At 40.8% G+C, this 17922-nt stretch overlaps 1 protein-coding gene across 1 annotated transcript in view; it reads right to left on the bottom strand.

Annotated features, from left to right (window-relative positions):
- LOC120841416 (venom metalloproteinase antarease-like TtrivMP_A) overlaps positions 1–16240 on the bottom strand; it is a 34093-nt gene extending 17853 nt beyond the window's left edge. The window contains exons 1-9 of the mRNA XM_042294612.1: positions 16174–16240; positions 13672–13829; positions 12687–12779; positions 12183–12300; positions 11385–11426; positions 10834–10961; positions 10623–10694; positions 2718–2851; positions 996–1051 (exon numbers count right to left, since the gene is read on the bottom strand). Coding sequence (XP_042150546.1) covers positions 996–1051; positions 2718–2851; positions 10623–10694; positions 10834–10961; positions 11385–11426; positions 12183–12300; positions 12687–12779; positions 13672–13829; positions 16174–16222 — 850 coding nt within the window. The 5' untranslated portion in view covers positions 16223–16240. The remainder of the gene's footprint in view (positions 1–995; positions 1052–2717; positions 2852–10622; positions 10695–10833; positions 10962–11384; positions 11427–12182; positions 12301–12686; positions 12780–13671; positions 13830–16173) is intronic.
- Positions 16241–17922: the final 1682 nt, after the last annotated feature.

Here is a 17922-nt window from a genome sequence, read left to right as displayed (position 1 = left end):
TTAGCCGAGGCGTGACCGCTTGTGCGAAATTCTCAAATGCCAAGGAAACAAGTCATATCTAGAAGTCGTGCGGTGTGCTTACAGGGAAAATTTGTTTTCAGAAAGTTAAAAGCAAAGCAATCATGCAAACAAACATCTACATTTACTTTTTTAGCGCAAAGCTAAATTACGAATAACTAAACGCTCAGTCTTTGGATAAATGTAGCGCTCGGTGCTCGAACCTGATGCTAAGGTTTTAGAACTTTAGCATCAGGTTATTCTCAAATGTTATGAACAGTTTTAGGAAATTCACAATAGGACGAGAGCAGTCGACGAAGTCCAGCAACACACGAAAATGAGTGACGTCGGCTACCGAAAACAGGACTCCTCTTGCCAGTGTAAAATTTTAAAAATTGCTTCTAACTTTTGAATCGGCAAACAGTGACTTTTAAAACTTTGGCATCGGGTTGTACCGTTAGAGTGCAATAAGTGTTGGGCAACGCGTAGCTGTCTTGTCATGAAAATCACGATTTTTTTGCGAACACACGTACACATGCGCCCTTAACGTTTTACGTAGAATAAAAATGTACAGTCATAATTTGTAGTTGATTTTCCCGTTTGGTATTTTAAAAATCTCACCACGAATACAAGTGAAATTTCCAAGAGATATTCGTTGAATGTGATTTTTATGTCCATCATCTGACGAAAACCCTTCTTGTCAAATTTTATTTGTGAATAAAGTAGCCATAACTTGGTTTAAAAACATTTTGAACTTGACTTTTTGCAACTGCTTCATTTAAAGCGATGTTCATTTTATGCAGCAAAGGCCATCTTCTGTGAAAACGGCTACCAACTTCCAAATCCCACTCAGTAATTCGTGTTACTAACTAGCAGAAATGGCGTATATCAATCGTTATTTGTTAGACATCTCTCAGAAATCCCTGGTTAAACTCCGAATTCCTCAAGATTCAGCAGAAACGTGTGGTCCGCAGCATCTTCTGACCCCGCTCTCTTACCATGAAGATCACGAGATAATTTCTTAGTCTTCTCGTTACGTGTCCCTAAGCGGCGCCTGAAATGCAATTATAAAAATACTAATTATGCGTATTCCTGCTGATATGAACATTAATCACGTGAAACAATAAATGTACATATAGTTTGTGCTTTTTAGGCTTTACATGTCTTTTTTTAGAAAAGCCGTGAAGGCTACACTTTTGCCGTCTCGGCAGGTAAGTTACATGGCGATGGGGACGTAACAGAGCAGCTGTCACGATAAGTAACATTATTAACTAAAACTTGTGAATGAACGTTCAGGTTTGTAAGAAAAAACATATCATTCTAATTAGAACGTAGTTGAGCGTCATCAAAAAGCAATAAATTAGTCGATTTCCGAAAATTTTGTTGCATTTCGGAAGGGTTATGGCGCGCCGACGTTACCAACCGTAAAATCGGTGCAATGTTCTCGGATGAGAATATAATCGTCTGCGTTTACCCGTCACCAGCCCTGCCAATTTGAGAAACTCGATTTTGAATTTAATATTTACCCGCGGCCCTTACCACGCCTTTCTCTAGGCCATCGCTTTGAACCAAACGTAGAGAAAGAGAAAAAGATTGTGGATCAAGAAAAGCATAAGCTTTTTTTTTTATTTAGAACATTAAGATACCGCAAGAAATATTAGATATCCGCTAAACAGATTTACTATACATAAGCAATCGACAAAATTGAAGACATTACTTAACCTTTGCAAGAGAAATATTGTTTCCAGGAAATTGTTTCTTAATGTCTGCTGACAGAACATTTTAAAACCGAAACTGCGATGATTGCGACAGCCTATTACTGACAATATGAGATCACTAGGATTCGCATAAATAAAGACTTTGATATTATCGGAAATAAAACTTGAATAACTTGTAGCATGCAGCGCGCATTAACCGAAATTATGCACCTCTACCCCTCGTTTCGAGGGGCAACACAACTTGTTTACACGTCTCTTGTCGCCTTGCCGTAAAGTCCAATCAAGCGGCACATAAAAAAGAGAGCATGTTACAATTTTGGATTGATATGCTATTCACACAAGCTTGCTGGCACGAGTCCGACAGACGCACGAGGGTAGCAAAAGTGGCGATGCAGGCGAGTTTGTTCATCACTAGGTAAGGTAAATACAACGCAGAGAAGACCGGTGGCTTCGCTGCGTTTCCAGAGGAGCTAAGCCTTTTTCTTTTGTTACTTTTTCCTCAGGTAGGTTCGCTATTCGCAAATATTACAAACAGAAATGCACCATCTGTGGGCAACGCTGCACAAAATTGTAGCGCGATCGGTTAAGAAACCGAATTTTGCGGTCGATTTAAAGAGCCTAGCCTCTCCTTGAATCCCCCTGTAGTAATACCCCTCTGGCCTCCTGCAAGGTTTCGCCACTTGCCTGCCTGAATCCGTAATAGAAGATCATGGGGCCACTTCTTCCAGCCACGAGTAGAAGGAGCAACTGTGCTCGTTTCCGTAAAACAAAAATTCTATGACTGCTTTTGCGTTGAAATAAAAGCTAATGTGTGTTTTGGGGAGTTATGGAAGTCAAATATTTGATCTAAGGAGTGCGTAATTTATTGTAAGCCCGAAAATTACGACCGCCTTAATCTATCACATATCCTTCGGGAGCATTGAATCGCCATAAGGAACTAGGATATGCTATCTCTGCCTCAACCGCACAACTAGACCTCGGGAATTACGTGATCTTGCTTACCCAAAGAGCATCAGGTAGAAATCAGCAGGCCTTTTGAACGTGGTGTTTGCGGTGAATTGTCCAAAGGCTTTTAGTGACTCGGACGCTGAGACTAAATTATCTTCTTCCACAATGAAATACTCATCTTCTTTCGTCTGTAAACATAAAGAATTAGACAAAAATATTCATATTATATTACTTTCTCAATCACATATTACACCGCCATTGAAAAGGGCGCTTGGTTATCATCGAAAAGTAGTACTTTCTAGATGCAATGATGTTTCAAGGTCCAATGCTTATAAAATTTGAGTGTACTACGTAAAATAAGCTAAATGAAACATACAGGCCTTTGCGAAAACGAATTAGAATGGAGCTAGTTTTGTTTTGACAGCGCCATCGGTCACGACGAAAATTAGAATTGTGCAAAATTGAAATAAAAAAAGGAAGGTTACTTCGAAATAAAACCGACGGCTTCGACTGCGCGAACAGAAGCGATTTCGTAACTTTCATTTAGACCGATAAATCCCCAATTGCTCTTGATTGACACAATCACTTTGAGACATATGTCTTCGTTTTCTTATTTATATAGAAGGTGTTATGTAATCGCGACATGAAAATACTGCAAGGTGATGGCGGAAATAAGTTGTTTCTTTGTTAACCTCACCGAACATTGGAACCCTTCTTCGCAACACAGACCGACCCTCCTTTCTTACCATGTTCGGGGCACCAACATACCATCAGATATAAGATATGTGTGCAGGCACGCACTAGCACCGCCCCCCCTCCCCTCCCTCCTTTCAGGCTTGTTCGATACCATTTCTCTGTATTCGATTAGAGGGATACCATCTGTTTGCGACAAACGTATCTTGGTTTTATTTCTCACACATCACACACTGTTACAACGAATCGACTGCAACTTTTTTCACACACTTATTTCTCCGGCTAAAGCTCTCAGCAATGCCTATACTTCAAAAGAAGCTTTAGCATAGTTTAAAAATTAAAAAAAGCGAAATGACGCCTCTGTGAAGACGTACTTCAATCTTCCGGCCTCGCGCACGTACGGCATCCCGGTTTCCAATTGAAGCAAGACGACACTTGTTTGGGCCTCGTCTCTCTCGATTAAATCCTTGAACGCGAAGGGGTTCGGGTGCGATCCTCCAAATATGGATTTAAATTTTCGATGCCATGCTTCCATATGGTGGTTGGTTCTGGATCCCCTGTTTTCGTGATGGTTCCAGCGTTACACTTGGAAAATGCCCTCATCCAAGTCGCGTGAAAGTAATCAAGTAATGCAATAAGCTCCGGAATACCGAGCAATATACGCCCCGACGCAGAAACGCCCAGGGGCGAGGGATGTCAGAAGGCGAAACAAAGGAAAATGCCACGAGCTTAGGAATGAGCGCCCTTAGCTGGCCGTTTCTTGATTACGCGCTTTCGAGCCCAGCCCCCTGAACGGAAGCCCAAACTTTTTGCGCAGAAATGAAAGTGGCACCCGCGATGAGCATCTTGGGGAAACACGACGCGCAGACCACAAAAAACCGGCTGCTCAAAATCCGTCATGAAGCTTTAAATGTCGAGGAAGGAATCCCAGCAGATGTGAATGAAATATTAGCCCTTCAAACGCACGGGCGTAAATTTGGAGCTAACCGACCCAAAAACAAAAGCAAATGGCTGCGCTAGGCACTCGGTCAGTTACAACATGCAGAGTTAAAAGTTGGTCACACATGTAAGGTACAACAAAAAAAGTCCCGTCCGCAAAAAAATAATTTGAACTGACGACAGCCGTTGCATGCCATCTCGTGTTGCGAAGGCCACTATTCAAGACGAGGGTCTCTGCGGTCGTCGACGATCAAGTAGGGCTTCGCTATATTTGTCTTTTTGTGGGCGCAGTTGTCTTGCGGAGTGTCGGCTGATGAAGGAACCGGTGGCTGCGATGAGTGCCTTTCTCGATACATCGAATCCTTCAGGCTGGCAATCGTGGGCATATCTGCTGCTTCTTCATCTGGCACCTAAAATAAATTTAGTGTTTTCGTTTAGCAAACTTTGCATGATACTTAGTAGGCGTTATAGATATAATAATTTGGAAGGAAACTGCAGAGCAGGTTTGGAGAAGTTCCTCGTTAAACAACCTTGGCAGGGGCGTGTTCGGTTGGGTGCTGCTGACGTTTTCAGCGCCAAGCGCAGCTGGTCCCTCACAAGCCTCGGCTCGTCTGCTGCATGGTTATTTGTCGCCTATAAGTAAAAGGGGCGTAAATGTGCAATGGCATGTTAACGGCCCTTAAGCATATACCTGGTGGCGCTAATAAGAGTAAGTAAGAAACGAATCAAATAACAGTGGTTTCTATCATGCATAAACAGACCGTTAAAGACAAATCGGATAGAGCAACTTACGGGATCTGCTTTTCACGTTGTCGTCTTCAGTCAAAATCGAAGCCGCGCATCCTGATGAATTGTAACGGCAACTAGACGAAACCATTCCGTTTGCTTTCTTTTTCTGTTTGTGACATATGTAACCTTCAAGATAAAGGCGATTTTCTTCTCCTTGTTTCCTTTCTACAAGCCCGGACATTGCCCCTTACTGATATCTCCCCGTTGATTGGGTCGTGTTTTATTTCGGAGTGGAACGTTATTTTTTTTAGTGTGAGGGGGACATAGAGTTTCGTGTTTTGACGCAAAGACTGTTCGGCGTTTTATGACTCAGCGCCAGTGTTGGGGTAACGCGTTACAAGTAACGACGTTACCGGTAACGCGTTACTTATTTTTGGTAACCCGTAACGTACTTGTTACTTTTTTTAAAACAGTAACGGGTAATGTATTTAATTTACGCAGTTCGAGTAACGGGTGACGGCCCTTACAAAAAATTGTTCTGCTTTTCTGTTGAAAAGCTGTTGAAAAAAGTCAATAGAGGATATGGAATGTCAACCAGTTTTCTGTTTACTTTCTTTTGAATATTGACCCACTTTTCTAATGAAAGCCCACTTTTCTAATGCACTGAATACCTGAATCACTGACCCATTGACCGCCCCAGAGCCTTATGCCTTATAGTACGGCGGAAGGCCCCATGCCTTCCGTTGTGCTTTGACTTCACGCGCGCGCTCGAGGTGCGCGAACCCCGAAGCGTTGTCAAGGGTAGTAGGCTCGCGCTGGACACGGGACAACTGAAGCTGCTTCCCGTTCTCACCTTGTCAGAGACTATTGAAAAGCTCAGCAACTTTTCACATCCAGTCGAGGTGTACAATGTTCAATGAGAAGTCAACAGAAAGTCTGTACCTTCTCTAATGACACTTGCTACAGAGAGTCAACAGAAAATTTTCAACGCGAAGTAAACAGAACGCCTGCAGTCATTTTGATAAAACTGTCAACAGAAAGTCAGCAGAAAAAAAAATCAAAATAAAGTTAATAGGAAGTCAACCGCTTTTCTTTTGACTCAGGCTGAAGAAACTCATCAGAAAAGTTTCAACACAAAGTCAACAAACTTTCTGTTGACCATGTCAACAGAAAGTCAAAGTCAAAAGGAAGTAATCAGAGTCAACAAGAAGTCAACACGTTTTCAATAAAAGGTCAAAAATTATTTTTATACGGGGATTTACGTCGCTGGTTACTTTTACATCATAGAACTTAAAACAAAATTATGCAAATTGTTTTTCGTGCTTCTAGGCGCCAAGCTAAGTGATCTTTTGTTTTCTTTGCGTTTTTCTTTGCATTTTTTGTGAGTGTTTGGGTCAAGCCATAAGAAAACAAAGTAATTATGTTAAGTCGCTGCATAGACATGATGTTTCTGGAAATATGGCGATTAAGTATACGTTTAACGTGAAAACATCAAACATATCAATTCATAACTAAAAAAGTAACGCAAATATAATGTGCGTTACTTTATATCGGTAGCTGTAACGCGTTCCTTTTATTTCCAAGCAATTGAATTTAATTGGCTTTGTGTGGGCACTAGGCCTACGGTAACAGGACAAAAGGCAGAGTAGCTCTGCCTGACTTGAGCCTATCCCCCGTTAACAATGGTCAGCAGGCGAAAACAAAAACAATTATCATTAAATATAACAAGGAGATACAATAGCCCATCAGCAACAATCAACACAGCATGTTTTGTACAGGGCTTATACTATCGTTAGTGCACTTGATACTTTGGAAGTAAATGAGACAGGTAATACAACTCATACACAATGAAAATATAATCCAAAAGTATGTACTCGACATGATATGAGAGAAGGTACCACTGGAGACTAATTTTAAAGCTGTGTTTTGTTCCAAAATCCGAGATTATTTTCCTAACGGATGGATGTTTATTTAAGAAATCAGGTATGAAGTATGATAATTGGTGATGTCCATTATTCGTCCTAGACGAAGGTCTTCTATAATAGCCGTGTCGGAGATTGTACTGTGTATTACTAGGAAGAAGTGCGTAAAAAACGGGTGGGGTCACTAATTATTTCGAGTGGTAAGAAAACTGTGTTTAAAATATGAAAGCCGCTTACACTCTAAGAAACGCCCGTACGTCTACTTTCCCGCAGAACACTCGGAGATCCAATCACCGTAACTTGCGGAGGCAGCTCAGCGAATGACGATGCCGAAACATATTTTTACACAACGCAGTCTGAGTTGTGACATTAATCAATACAAAACATTAGGCTTGCATTGCTTGATGTCACAACTGAGACTGCTCTTTTGTCTAAACATATGTATCGGTATCATCATTCGCTGAGCTGCCTCCATAAGGTGCGCTTAATGGATCTCCGAGTGTTGTGCGGGAAAGTAGACTCGCGGAATTTTTTAGAGTGTACAACTCCCTGTAAACCCGAATTAGAGCGCAGCTCTCGAGGAGGAGGAGGGAAGGGTACTGAGGGAAGCGTATAGTCCTTCATCCTCCTCATCTCCTCACCCTGCCTGATACTTCTCATGGTTACACCGATGGCGCCGGCGACGCCGACGCCATCGGCGTAACCGTGAGGTCACGTGACCCTCACGACTTCACGGGGGTCATGTTATCTCACAAGGGTGACGTGACGTCGCCTGGGCCACGTGAACTCACAGCAGTCACGTGACCTCATGGGGATCACGTGACTTCGCGGGGTCGCCTAACCTCATGGGGGTCACGTCACCTCACAAAAGTCACGTGACGTCCCCGGGGTCACGTGACCTCACGAAGTCACGTGACCTTACGGCTACGCCGATGGCGACGACGACGCCGCTCAAGCCTGAAACGGGAGCCTAAGATCTGCGCTCCAAAAAAACGGTGCTGTGTGGTCAGTATGCTGAAGGTTTTTTGTACAACGTATAGCGTTTGTTTTCGCAAAAGTAACCCCCTATAAATAATATTTTGTTGTTATTCAACCGCAAACTAATAAATAGTAATGGAGATGAAAGTAACTAAAGTATAGTACAACTGACGTTTTAACCAGGATGGAACCAGCAACCTAATTTTGTATAAAATACCAATAAATGTCAAGATGCTCGCATTCTTTTTATTAATACGAGCTGTGTCCAGCATAAATTTCTTCTGACAATTTATAAACGCTTACACGCTCGATCACACAGTCATAGAATTTTTTCAAAAATTCTCAATCGTCAGGTTTACCTCTTGGCTTAAAAATATCATATTTTGTTTTCGTAACATTTGACTGAAGTTGATTAGAATGAAGCCAGTCCGATAATTCGTTGAGCCACGTGTTAGCAATAACTTCTGGATGACGTAAAAATGGACCAGAAAAAAATAAGCTTGTATCGTCGGAGAACAAAACTATTTTAGGAGTGCTTAGGATAGATACAATATCATTAACATAAATGTTAAAAAAAAAAAACAGAGGACCTAAAATAAGCCCCTATGGAACCCCAGGCGAAATTTGTTCTGGCTTGGACCGGTAACCATTAAAACACGTATATTGTGACCGTCAAGATAAGTAACTACCTACCAAATCTAAAGCAACACCTCGAATTCTAAAAAAACGGTAGTTTATAAAACAATATATCGTGTTTAATGAGATCAAACGCTTTTCTGTCGTCTAAAAATATTCCAGTGGTAAATAGTTTATTTTGAAAATGTTGAATGATTTTTCGTTGGTACTAAGTACCGCCATTTCTGTTGACTTTTTTTTTTCTTGAAAACTGTATTGCTGCATTACAAGGACATATCTTTCATTCAACAATTTGCATAAGCGTTTTTTATCAGATGTTCTGGTACATTTAAAAATAAGGGAAGTACGGATATGGGCCAATAGTTATTAATGTTGCCAAAAGAACCTAGGCTTTGTGCCATGCCATGGGGAAAAGTATTAAGGCTCGTTCACACTCTTGCAGCCGAGCACGACCAAGAGAGACAAGACCGGTTTTTAATCCTCTTGCGACTTCTTAGGAGCAGCTCCACTGCGGCGGGGCTGGTCCAAAGACACAGCAAAAGGCTAAAAAACCGGTCTGGTCTCTCTCGGCCGTGCTCAGTCGCATATATGTGAACGGCGCACTAGTTGCTAATGGAATGTTACATATATGCTGTAGAGGAGAACACAAAAGATGCGCGACAGTTATGATTGGTATGGCCTTGACATCATCTGCTGTAATCAGTAACGTATTTCGTTACTTTTTTTCGGTAACGCCTACAATACTGCTGCAGCGCCCACGATGCATCTCAGAAAAATGAAGAATGGAATTCCGGGTCCCGATTTTTGCTCGACCTCTGCTATTTCCCCTCTGAATTTACGGGGAAATTACGTCACATGAATTTATGTCACGTGACATATAGAACAATGTTGTTTCTCCGCTAAATATGGCGGAAAAAGTGATGTCATGTGACTTGGTCACGTGACCAAAACGAAATTTTAATTTGCCTGCTAGATTTAGCAGAAAAATTGACGCCACGTGACCTCAGCACCAATTCAGTTTCTCTGCTAAATTTAGAAGAAGAAATGACGTCCCGTAACTTTGTGACACGTGACCAACGCACGAATTCAGGAAAGAAGTTGTCTAAGTAGAAACGGTATATCACTTGCGGACATTTTTATCTATTTTACTGCCATGTCCCTTGTCATTTTATACAAATTGCTAAATCTGGGTAGTTTTATAGTAACTAATATTATTTACATTATTTACCTATTATATAAATCACAATACAGAACATATTTTTTTCATCCGGTACAGTTGTGGAAACCTGCTCTGCAGCACTATTATATCAAAAACACAACATTGCATCAATCTGAGCTACACAATATTCTTGCAACCCAGAAAACATGAGCGTTAACAGCATGGTGCATAATAAAATTCTGGACGATTTAAATCGTGATTTGTGTCATAATTTCAAAGGTGCTTTAAATCATACCTGCTTCACTACAATATTTTGAATAAAAACATTTCCACAAAAATAATTCTAAAATAGTTTTTTTTTTAAGTTACTACTTTCTATCATGCATTGTATATTACTTGTTTTCTTTTTTAACCAAGGAATCGCTAATCAAAACAAAAAATCTCATAACGCACTGAAATCAAAAATAAAGTTGTGCCTGACCAAATCGAACCACGCAATATTAAGCTGCTTATTTTTTCTACTAGAAAGTCAAAGATTACTAAAAAACAGTCCTTTAAACTGCAAATTTACAGTAATACATCTAGTTATCAAATGCACTCTTTTATAGCTCTACTAATGTAAAATACACTAATCTGGTATAACGCAAAAAATTTTATTTAAATCATAGGCATTCAATTATTTGTAGTTAAACAAAATGTTATTGTTTTTCGCTCCCTGGAATCCCCTAGGCAAAGCGCAATCTGATCCAAACGGTTTCAAATAAAAAACTCGAACTATATGACAAAAATTTTGTTTTCTTCTAAAACTTTTCTGTGCACAATTGTGTTGCACTCTTTTCGGCAATAGCAAGACTTTCAAATTTAAAGATACCAATGTGTTGAGGTTGGACAATGAATACGCACTGGAAACCGGAATATTCCAACAAGCTGGAGGTTTATTCGGGGCTTGCGAACCGTCTTGAAGATTGCATTCACCTTCGTGGAAGAAATAAGGCATTCAAACAAGTGTCAGTAATCGGAGCACGAAAGCCTCAATAAGCACTTTTTGTTTGGTCAATGAAAACTGACATTACTATAATATTTCTGAACAAGAACAAATGTAAACCATACGCACGATGTTCATCAGCCTTATGATGTATTGAGCCTGTATTAATTTCCTTTCCTTGAGGGCCTTGTGTATTACACTGTCAATCATGACGTACATTTCAGGTCGCCACACGGTGGGTGGCTCTGCAGTGTCATCTAGGAGGTTTCAAAACATGGCACGCCCTCAGTGCTTCGCAAGTTTTGAATGAACTGTGTAATCAATTTTTTTTTTTTAAATATGCACGATGCCAGATAAGTTGATTTTGTTTTCTGTGCAAGATAGTGAAACAGTCTCTCCAAATAAAAGTTTTCAAATTCATTATATCATCAAACTGCGGTCTCGAATTGTAGTTACTCGTGCAGCACGTGCTGACGTCTACCGAATTATTTAAAAGCAAAATCCTCATGCAGAAAAATTAGGGTTTCTAATGTGTACTGAAAATTGCATCATGGTGATAAAATGGCCAGTATGTATGCCGCGCATGTAACTAGAATTGCAGTCTGCTTCTTGGTTATTGTAGAATTGGTTGAGAGGACTGCTGAAAAAGTTAAATTTTTTTAAAAACAAAATAAGCTTACTTTTTGGCAGTAGACCTCCATCGGAACGTTCTTCAACGGGAACTGTAAACATCATAGTGATACTGAATGTGAAATGTAATCAAATTCAAAAGTTATATCTTTTTAAAGGCATTCTTCTTCAGCAAAATTATAGAGGAACACTTCGTGTTTTGCTGTCAATTAGTTTTTGTTTGTATTTTTCTTTTTTGCTGTCCTGTTTTTGCGGTTTTTAGTCGTTAAGATATCTTCAAGATGATCTTCTCAAATTGTTAAAATATCCGATATCAGTGCATATATGTTTATCAAAGTACCATCACCTCAAAACTGAACCATGCCGAAATAGATAACTCTTTTTGCTTGAAAGAAAAGACGACGAAGTGATATGTTTGCATGTGTTACCTAAAAAGCAACCATAATTAAATAAAAATATAAGAGACGTTATAATTGTCAGTATATTCCGCTCAGGCTCGAAACGGGCCCCTAAGAGCTGCTCTCTAAATATACTGAGGGGCCGTCGCCTTTTCAAGAACTTCTCCTTTTCTCTTTCCAATGATAATCAATTAATGCGCTCATTTCGCCACGCTTTAAACATAATGTGTTGATAGAGAAAAAACGGGAGGTGAATTAATTCATCGAGAGAATAAATGGCAAATAACTGAGAGCATACCAGTATTGACACTGCACGTGAAGCGAACGCTGAAGGAAGGAATTCGGTCGTACGTTTAAAATTTCTAATAATTTTTGCTTCAGGAAATCTAGCCTTTAATGATTAATTTTTCAACAAATATCTAGTGTATAGTGTTTGATTATGTCACTTACTTTCCAAGTGGATCGCCTCTTCAGGCGTCGGTAGCGGATATATTCTGTGAGGGACTCGGCCGGATTTTTCATGTATTCTCAATGGCTCAATTCCATGTGTAAAGTTTAGGTATCCTTCCTGTTAAAAAAGTGAAAGATTTCTGAATATTGCAAGCATAGCCCGTTGCAGACCGTTTGTGAATCGCTAAACAAACTTTTATTCTTATTAAAAATTCAATTGAATTGGAAGCAATTTATGGAGAAAGTATTCTAAATATATATTTTAAAGTTCTCATAAATAATGTTCTTTAGACGCTGTGGCGATGTGAACTTCCAATATGCTTAATACACCTTCATTTTTATGAAACTTAAAAAAGCACTCCAGGTTTATAAAATGTTCGCGAAAATCTATGCAGTTAGCAAATACAGGATTTATAAATAACGATTGCATAACCTCCTCTACATTTGTATAATCGTATTTATTGCTCCTATAAGAATATATACTTTAAAAAAAATTGTACATACCATTTCAATTCCCACGTCTGTTTCAGTAATTGTAAAGGACGCCTTGTGTTCCGAATTCTCATAAACACTTTTACGTATGTCTGTAGTATCCATCTGAAAGAACATATTATGAGTAAAATAACTGCGAAGGAATATTCATATTAGTAGCAGCTGAAATGCTAAACAGTTATATCTATAGCCAAGCTATCTATTGCTAGGGTTTCGTGGATTGTTTGTGTACGTCAACAAAAACTCAGGCCCTCAATTTGGGGCACACTCGCTTCATTTTATGCAAAAGCTTATGTCTCATCACTTGGTTATGCATTTTCAGTAGATTAGTTTTCAATAGCCTCCATTTTCAAGATCAGTAGACTCCCACGTAGATAATAAAGGTTTTTCAAATATTTGGGGCTGTGCTACTCGTGTCAGCTATGTGTACTCTCGCACCGTTATCTCCTTGTAGACGCTCCAAGCGCTTGCGAGCTCCTGCTCGTCACGACGACCACGTATCAAGACCATAAATCTGGTCGTACCTTTGTTCAAAATTCTTTGACACGCCTGTGTCGTTTGCTAAACAGCTTCGCTGGTCATCCACCTTCTCAGAGTGGAATTGCTCATGCTTTTTTTTTTGCAAGCTAATGCATTTTACAAAAACACAGTAAATGATAACATTTAATGAATTTCAACGAGACGCAGAACGAATATCGGTGTGAATGGTTGTGTAAATTATCGAGGAAGTAAAAGTTTCTCAAAGAATGCAAAAAAGAAATCGTGGGAGTCGGCACGTCATTTAAACAAATGTCCGTTTTTTACGTTATAATTAGCGGAGACAATTCTGCATGAACGGCATCTTGAAATGTACGAAAACTTCCAAAGGCACTAGCGGGCACATCAAAAAGCTTCTGAGCGAAAAAACAGCTGGAATGTTTATTTTCTAAGTAAATTAAGTGAATTTCAAACAATGAGGCAGAAGCATGCTTTCTTGTGAAAGGTAATCTTTTCTTACCAATTCGTGATTCACCTCTCCATACTTAGCCTCGGAAAAATACAGACTGTCCCCTAAAACACTGGATTCTTCCAAGTCAATGATGTAGTCTTTAGAAAGTTGAACAGCGCCTCTTGAGTTGCCGCTTCTGCTTTCAATCAAAACCGGATACACGACACCTGGAACGTAACCGCTCCTGTTATCCGACCGTTCCATACTCGCAACAAACTTCTCGGTACAGAGGAAGAAACAAAACGGTGGTCACAGGTCACGGTGTTTTTGTTATAAAAAAATCGTACGTAGATCTCCCAGCAACGTTGCCTTTGACAAACAAAAGACAATTAACTCAACAAAAATAAGAAAACCCTTCTGCAATGACAAGACGTTGGAAACGTAATGCAATAAAAGCACACCACGTAAAGCAAGCCTGCACTCATGTGAATAGTTCGAACGGAAGAGATTTAGAAAATACGGGGAAGGGGAGGGGGGCATCTTCCAATGGTGTTTCGTTAACACTATTTATCCTTTCATATGCATTTCTTAATATGCAGCTCATGAGAAGATATGCTACTTCGCTAGACTTCAAAATGCTATTAGAGTGCCATACCACATAAAAGAAAGGGACTGAAGAATCTAGATTACCTTGTTGCCAAATTATTGTTAATGATAGTTATAACCTTAATATTTTGTACAACGCCTACGTTCCTGTTCTTGCGAAAACCTTTTGGCAATCTATCAAACCTTTCGCTCTTCAGCGCTCTAATTGTACGGCTCCATGATGAATGGAACATCGTTTTGCGACGGTCACATTCATTTGGTAACTACGATTGTACAGGTATTCTGAACAAACAGAGGCTAAGAAAAGCGCGAAGAGTAATTTTCTCAAAGGCCCAACAACGCGAAAGGATTTCTGGCAGATTGGAACTCGGGAAAACATAAACATTACGCGATTGTGCATTCCGTGCACGTACAATGCAATTGGCGTTCCAAATTAAAAAGCCACAATTGCATCGTCTCTTTATTTGTAGGTGTAATAGGAGGAACCAAGTGCACGGTATTTACAAAAACCTGACGTTTGTCAGACGTTGATTCGCGAACAACTGCTTCCAGTGTGATGACCCCGGTGTCGCTTTCTACCAATTTATGACGCAGTTTGGCTGGCTGAACTGTGGGGTACGATGCCTTTAGAACTCGTTTGTTACTGGTGCGTTCAGGATCCTATCGCACCCATGCCTTAAAAGTAATCCCGAATTTTTCACAAACGACCTCACAGGAGCCAAAGTGTCACACTCACGAATGTCGCGAACCTTGCGCTTGGTGCCAGAATTCCCGGGCAATATTAAAATGGAAAACTCGTACATTTGGCTCGTACAACCACCGCTGCGACACCCCCACGATCCTGACAACGGCATAGAACTTATATGAACTTATATGGTTGAGAGTACAAGAATTTCGTTCGCCACTTACATGTCACAGATATAAAAAAAAAACATAGAATCACTAGGTTTGCGTTAACCAAGACGCAATTTCATTTCGCTTGTGTTTTTAAAGACCTTTGTATATAGTACCGGGTGTATCAGGTAGCGGCCAAACGCTTTAAATCGACCGAAAATTTCGTTTTTTTTAACTATCGCTCTACGATGTTCTGCAGCTTTGCACACAGGTGGTGCATTTGTTCTGTAAAATTTGAAAAGAGCGAGCTTACCTGAGAAAAATGTAAAAAAAAAAGGCTGAACTCCTATGGAAACGCAGCGAAGTCAGCAGTCTTCAAACAATAGGGCTCCCTATTGACTGAAGACCGGTGGCTTCGCTGGGTTTTTACAGGAATTAAGACTATTGCTTTCTTTACTTTTTTCCTCAGGTAAGTTCGCTCTTTGCAAATTTTATAGAAAAATATGCGCCGCCTGTGGGCAACGCCGCACAAAATCGTAGATTGATGGCTTAAGAAACCGAAATTTGCGGTAGATTTAAATAGCCTGGCCGCTATTTTTGATACCCGATAGAATACCAACGTATTAAAATGTCCGAATAAACGCTTCATGTTATCGGAAGATATAGCGGCATATATTTATAGGACGCCGCTTCTACAATCATTGACAACCTAAGTGAAGGACGTGCTGACTGACGAGCATCTCATTATTTCTTCTCATCCAGTAGGATAGCGGTATTAGAGGATAAGAACACGAAAAAAGCAATCACGAAGCAAGAACCAAGAGTATAAGATCAAGCCACACCCTGCGCGCCTTATTTGTCAGCGACCATGAAGGAATCTGTGAATACAATCAATGCAGCGTGTCTACCCAAGCCTATCTAAAGATTTAAACTAAGCCTTTGGGGGCATGGTGCATGCCGTAATACAAATTATTTCTCGTCTGCAATATTGTGTGCGGAATTTCCATGATATTTGTTCATCGTGCCCAAAAGCTCGGAAGTTGAAGCTAGGGAGAAATGTAAAATTCGATTTTGCGTCACTAAGAAAAACGCGATGCGGAAGCGCCTGAGTAAATAGAATGAATACATCACCGGCATGAGCAGTAGCTACGCTGAAAATGATGAGTGTAGCCGAATACATTTTCCGTCATAAAAACGTCCTTAAGGGAAAAATTTATATTTCGAAATGAAACAATGCCTTTGTCAGGAACCTCTTTAAAGGGTGAAAAGGTTAAGCGCCCTTTAACATAATACACAAAATGCAAGATAATGAACACAATAGGCAAAATGACGTACACTGGAAGTTGCATTGAATATGTTAAAGGCAGCTTTTGCACGAGACGAGCATTAACTCCGGCAATGGACCTTTTTCAAACGTCAGAGCCATCTCGTGGCAGTCTCAATAGCTATATTTTCTCCGTACTGATGACGGTGATAGAAGATCAAGATTGTCTACCCTGAAACACTCCCGATTTTGTGAATCAAAGGCGATTTTCAACGGCCAACTTGTTAGAAAGGATTCTCCGCTTCTCTGTGGTATGCTTTCAAAGGCGTTCGATTCTCCAAGAGTGCAGAAGCTTCGTAGCGCCGCAAGTAGAGCGTCGAGTTTGGCTCTGCACGTGGTATTGAGACTAAGATTTGAAAATGGTCTATCGAAGCGCGTCAAAAAAGATACGTCAGCGGTTTGGTTTCTCGCGGTTGAGACTAAATATGGCTTGCACTTACGACACATCAGCGGCCATTTTGGTGGCCATTGCTGGCTGAGCACGTGGGTTCTGCATCAATGCATGAAAATAAGTATGTAATATGACGTCACATGCCGGCCACACACAAACGCCGCGGCTAACGAGACATGTTAATGTCACGAAACCGGCCCGTCCAAGACGCGGAAGAATACATCAGCGGTTTTCGACAAATGGCTTCCTCTGATATCTCGTCGCTTCGAAATCAAAAAGTGCGATTCCATACACTGAATAACAGTCATAGCACGTAAAACCGGGATTAAACAATCGTGTACTTTCTGAGCGGCATGTGACTTGCTACTAGAGAAGGTCTGAACAGCTCTCAAGGGCTAGCTTTACTCAAGTGATTTCTATTGACATATTCACGACCGAGTTGGCATCGCGCTCGTCACCCACGGGAATGCACGGGGCTAGGGCCCCACCAGCCAAAGTTCTCATTTTATCTTTCTCGTCTCTGCTATAACGTTCTCAACTTGTAACGTATCCCTCGTTCATGTTCGAAATGTTCTAGACCACAGAGTATGTACGAAAGAAGCTGAATCCGGAAAGATTCGGACATTGGTTCCTTGTCCCCGTCACGGGATGCACGCTGTTCTTTTTGCTTTAGTTAGGGGTGCGAGTTCACCTTACTGTACATTTATTTTCAGTTTTTAAATCAACCTACTTTTTTATTCATGATAATACAGTAATGCCCAGGGAAGACACCCGAAACTGTAGGGACACCGGGAGGTATCCAGGGCTGCCTGTTAGATGACGCCACTGTGTTCACTCTTTGTAAGCGGTCGCAGGCGTGTCAAAACGACCAGTCCGCCGGTCGTTTTGGATCAGACGACAGGCTACGGGGAGTGACCAACTGTCGTCCCGGCATTCCCCATCGCGCTCGGCTATTGTAATTTCCGGAAAGCCCCATCACCCGTCGGTCGATCGCCGTTCCCATCATGCTCGGCGACGCAGGAAGTTACGTCTCCCAGAGATCGGCTTCCACTCGGCTCCGGGAAGATCAGCCGATCGAGATCTGGGCGTTCCGAACCCTAAACCAGAGTTTGCGCTGCTCCAAAAGGACGTGCGAAAGACATTCGGGTTAATCTCAAACGACCAG

The sequence above is a fragment of the Ixodes scapularis genome, unplaced genomic scaffold (genome assembly GCF_016920785.2).
Source record: "Ixodes scapularis isolate PalLabHiFi unplaced genomic scaffold, ASM1692078v2 PGA_scaffold6__148_contigs__length_123643588, whole genome shotgun sequence".
Taxonomy (NCBI): Eukaryota; Metazoa; Arthropoda; class Arachnida; order Ixodida; family Ixodidae; genus Ixodes; species Ixodes scapularis.
This window is presented reverse-complemented; position numbering and strand designations above follow the sequence as displayed.